Raw genomic sequence first — 4,845 nt, 5'->3', positions numbered from 1 at the left:
TCCTGCTGAGCACTGTTCTGTGGGTCCTGCTTTTAGGTTGGTAACTCCCTTTATGTGTTATTCAGAGCTCTGATATAGAGTCTGTTAGATAGCCTAGTCAACATGAGAAAATACCTGTACATAATAATACTGCACTGATCCTGTATTAATGATCCAAACGGTCCTTTCAGTTGATGACTTTTACAACTACCTAGTATTTATGCCAAAGATTTTCTGCAGTTGACGGTGCCTAATGTTTAGTGCTGGCTATGAGACGGAAATCAGTCTAATTCCAAAGGGATCAAGAGATCCCTTTTGGATCTTCCAGAAGCTTAACACGAGCCAGTGTGTCTTTTATTTCTGTTTGTTCCTTTTCAACTCGTTTAGGCTTTGTGCCAGTTTTTAATAATGAGTTTCAACTTAAAATCTAAAAATTCTTTTCAGAAGTGATCACTGTTACTGACTGCAGTGACTGGGGTAGTCGCTTTCCTATCTGTAATATCAGTATTTATGCAGACTTCTCTCCTGTTTTCCTGACTGTGCTGTTGTTCAATATCGTTTAAAATATAGGTACAGAGGGATAAATTCCTTAATTAAATTCCTTTCTGGGCAGGAAAGAAGTTAAGAGGAAGAAAGGGAAATATACCCATCTTCAAACACATCATAAGCCATGGATCTAATGAGTATACTAATAAGAACTTTTCCATGGCATTGCCCAGAGACATTTTAGACTGACATAAGCCTTGAAGTGAAAGACAGTCTAACTGTTGAATCTAAATGAAATATTGGTTTGTTTTTACTTTATTTATTTTAAAATATTGCCCATTTTCATTTGAATATTCTGACATTCCTCTCTATGCCCTAATATGTAACTCAGTTACTCCAAGGGCTCACTGTTTTAAGGGGCATTTACAATGCCTTTCCTCAGATGTAACACCTGGTTTTATTCAGTAATATTAAAAATATATTTACATAGGTTTCCAAATATTTTTTCCTCTTTTTCTGTTGATATACACCTAAGTACAACAGGTGACACAGGTTTATTGAAAATCCAGATGCATAGCCACCTCTCCATTATCCTCTATTCATCTCACCGGCTTAAAGAGCTGTTAATAGCTTGTAGATGCAAGATTTCCCTTCTAGGAAATACAGAGGATATTGTTCTCTTCATGTCTGTAGTACACTTAAGATCATGACCTAAGTGCAACAGAGTTCTGTGATGGAAGCAGTAACATAAACAGTCAAATACATTTTCCTCATTTCAGCCATCATGATAGTTACATGGATAATTCAAGGATAATTCATTGATACAATGTTTCATTTAACAGGTTCTGCCTTAGATTTGAATTTTAATGATGTGAACATCGCAGCCATAGATAGAGAATTAGAAGATCAAGAAGGCAGTGACGTTGGATTAGCAAGTAAGAAGTCCAATTTGAACAATTGTACTTATTTAAAGTATCTTTCTTACCTTTCTAAACTTTTACCCATCATAGTAGTTACAGTCAGTGAAGACTTTGATGAAAAGTCCTCAGTTTTGTTCCAGCTGTTTCTTTATGCCGTAAAGGGATTGCACCGCTATCATCCTGTGTATTTCGCAAGGGATCAGTCTATTAAACATCTTTTGGGGTTTTTTTTAACATGCTTAATGGTTTGGGCCCACGGGCATAAGAGTTGTTGGAAGGACTTAAATGCATTTACAGGAAGGCATTATGCTTGAGTTTGACTGCCTGCATGTTGAGTGCTGCGAAAGCCTGGTAGCAGGCAGTATGTGCTGTGGCGACTGACAAGTACTTCCTTGGTGCGGTGGCTGCTGAGAGGGGGACTGGGGACAATTCCTGAGGAGAAGGAGCTAGCACCCTTTAAGACTTTAATACTTACAACTTAGGGACTTAATCTTTCTATGAATGTAACCTGGGAGGAGCAATTCAGTTGAATGTCTGTTGGGAAGTATTTAGCCATTTGGCTGCTTCTGGGAAAGAAGAGGAAGACACAGCAAAAGAGAGCAGTGCAGGGAAGAGACAACAGGATGAAAGGGCGGAACATCAGGAAATTAAAATGTTACCTTTTCTCTGTGGAAGTAGAAAAGGGAAAATAATCTTGAGGAAAACAAAAAGAAAAATATTAAGTGAAAACTGAGGAACTCTATAATTTTGTTATCCTTTTCCTAGCCTATTCCTGTTAGCCTTTGAGAGTCATAGAGCAAGAGAACAGACACATTTTTATACTACTTCCATTTATTTTCTGATACCTGTTTTGGTAGCATTTCTTTGAAAGGTCTGTAGTGTTTATTAAGTTGGTTGTGCTTTTGTGTTAAGCTTCCACTCGCAAAACCCAAACTCTGTTCTTGGATGGCAAATGTATTCCTCCCGTGTCCTTGTTGTCCTGTGATTGCACACACGAAGGGTAAAACAACTATAGCTACACCTAGTTTATTATTGCCGGGTGTTGCTCCAAAAAGAAAAACTTCCACTTAAGTGTCTCTATACGTTATACACTTTTTCTTCCTTCAAGATAATTATTTTATCTTTAGTCTACCAGCTTTAACAAATATACAGATATATTTGATGGCTTTGGAATATGTAAGCTGTCACTGGGACCACAGTAGATAGGACAGTACCAAATTTACCGATTCAAGACTTTGACATAAGGCTTAGAAATAACTTTGACCCAACTGAACATCAATCCCTCAGGAAAGAATGTATTATAAACAACTGTAAATTGTTCCTTTTCATAAATTGCACAGATGTCCAGAGAGATTCTGGTTCGAACTTCTTCGAGTGCTTCCTTTGCAGTGAAAGGGGACAGTTCTAGGCAAGATCACTAATTTTATTACCGCAGTATTGTGTGGATACATGAAGCTTCAGAGCAAACAGAGAATTCAGGAAAGTCACTTGGTTTAAAATGGACTTTTTCATATCATCAGATCACTGATTTAGAGGTGGGAAGAAGATGCTCACATAAGGTGACTGGTTACATGCTTCACTCTTCAGATCCGAGCAGAGCATTTGGGGATGCAGTTTATAATTCACATTTTGTGGTGTTGATGTTTTGGCATCAGGTAGATCTAGTAGATTGTAGCAGTGGCTTCATTATTGATAGCAAGATCTGGAAGAAACCCCTGCTGGATCAGACTGTTTAAGAAGTTTCTTACACCAAATATGAATTTCCAAGATCTTGACGAACAGTGCTGAAAACTGGTGCTTCTCCCACCCTGACTGTGTTTTCTCCCAAGGTGTTCTTTCCTGCTAGAGGCTGTACTTGTGGTACTTCAGGTTATTCAGGAATCCATAAAGAATGATGCAAAATGCTACAGTCTCAGGAGGCAGTCATCTAGTTTTATGTAGATTCTTGTCAATAATATTAGTGGGAATATCTTCAGAGATTTTAGGGCTTTATATTTATTTGGGTTGATTGACTTCCTAGAATTTTCTGTTCAGTGATAATGCTAACAGGTTCCTTCACCAGAACAGTTTACATGTTATCTATTAACATTTTCCACTATTATTCATATTCCCCTTCATATAGAGCTGGAAAGAAACTGACAACGTGTGCAATTTCAAATTTATTTCTCTGCTAGTTATGTCAGGATCAGCAGTTCTCCTGATGCTGTAGTTTGTTTGACTGGTATTTCATTTACTGCCCTGTTCTATGCTGAAAGAATGGTTATGCTTCATTGGAAATACTATGAAGTATGGAACAGGAAGGAAATACTCTAATTTTATTTGTGTGTGTGGAATAATTCACGCGGTGTAATAGGTTTACCTTGATGGGTAGCCAGACACCCATCCAGCTGCTTTCTCACTGCCCCTCCTCAACAGGACAGGGGGAAAAGATAAGACGAAAAAGCTCGTGGGTCAAGATAAAGACTTACCAGTTGTGGTCATGGGCAAAAAGTCTTGATTTGGGGGAAGTTGATTTTTTCTCAGTTAAAAGAGTAGGATGGTGAGAAACAGAGAGAAAAACTAAAAGAACCCCTGATACCTTTTTCCCAGGCTCGACTTCATTCCCGTCTCTTTTCCCTCTCCCTTCCCATCCTGAGTGGTGCAGGGAAGTGGGGCATAGCAGTCAGTTGATAACAATTGCTCCCTGCCACCCATTCCTCCTCATACTTGTCCCTGCTCCAGCGTGGGTCCTCTCCGCAGGCCGCAGCTCCTGTCAGGAGAACCTGTGACAGCAAGGGCTCTCCACAGGCTATGGATCCTTCAGGCAATATCCACCCGTTTTGACCTGGTCCTGTCCACAGGCTGTGGGGAAATTCGTGCTTGTACCATAGTTGCTTCCAGTGGGGTGCAGGGAAAAATCTGCTCCACCGTGGTCTCGTCCAAACGTTCCGTGGGCTACAGGGGAATCTCCACTCCAGCAAACGGAGCACCTCCTCCCCTTCCTTTTGCCTGACCTTGGTGTTCACAGGGCTGTTATTCACAGCTTCTGTTCCCTCCTCCTCTGCCTGTGTGACATGTTTTTGCCCTTTCGTGAATTCGTTCTCCCAGAGGTGCCACCAGCATGGCTGAAGGCTGCCGCTGTGTCCTGCGGTGGGTCTGCTGAAGCCAGCGAGAACGGGCTGTGTCCAGCGCAGGGCAGCCCCCGGCCTCTCCTGGCCACCCTGCAGCCGTGCCCCGACGCTGCTACCAGAACTCTGCCCCCGGAACTCAAGGCATGCGGGCAGACCGTATGAGCCGGAATTCAACGGGATTTGAAGGCTCTCTTAAGAACCAGAAAAGAGATGGTTTTTCTGCTACCATTTCATACAGTGTCTGTGGGGGGGCTTTGCTTTGGCTGTTTGTTTTTAAAGAGAATTCTTACTGGTCAGACTTTTTAACTAAACTCCCTTTACTTTGTTGCTTCCTTGCTCCTCTTGCGAAG

The 4,845-nt window shown here is 41.1% G+C and overlaps 1 protein-coding gene across 1 annotated transcript in view; it reads left to right on the top strand.

The window, feature by feature from the left end:
* The window catches only part of LOC104498348 (putative E3 ubiquitin-protein ligase UNKL), an 11,887-nt gene that overhangs the window by 717 nt on the left and 6,325 nt on the right, over nucleotides 1-4,845 (top strand). The window contains exon 2 of the mRNA XM_010141705.1: nucleotides 1,308-1,400. Coding sequence (XP_010140007.1) covers nucleotides 1,308-1,400 — 93 coding nt within the window. The remainder of the gene's footprint in view (nucleotides 1-1,307; nucleotides 1,401-4,845) is intronic.

The sequence above is a fragment of the Buceros rhinoceros genome, unplaced genomic scaffold (genome assembly GCF_000710305.1).
Source record: "Buceros rhinoceros silvestris isolate BGI_N320 unplaced genomic scaffold, ASM71030v1 scaffold39118, whole genome shotgun sequence".
NCBI lineage: Eukaryota > Metazoa > Chordata > Aves > Bucerotiformes > Bucerotidae > Buceros > Buceros rhinoceros.
The sequence above is the reverse complement of the archived record's forward strand: the minus strand, read 5'-3'. Positions and strand labels throughout refer to the sequence as shown.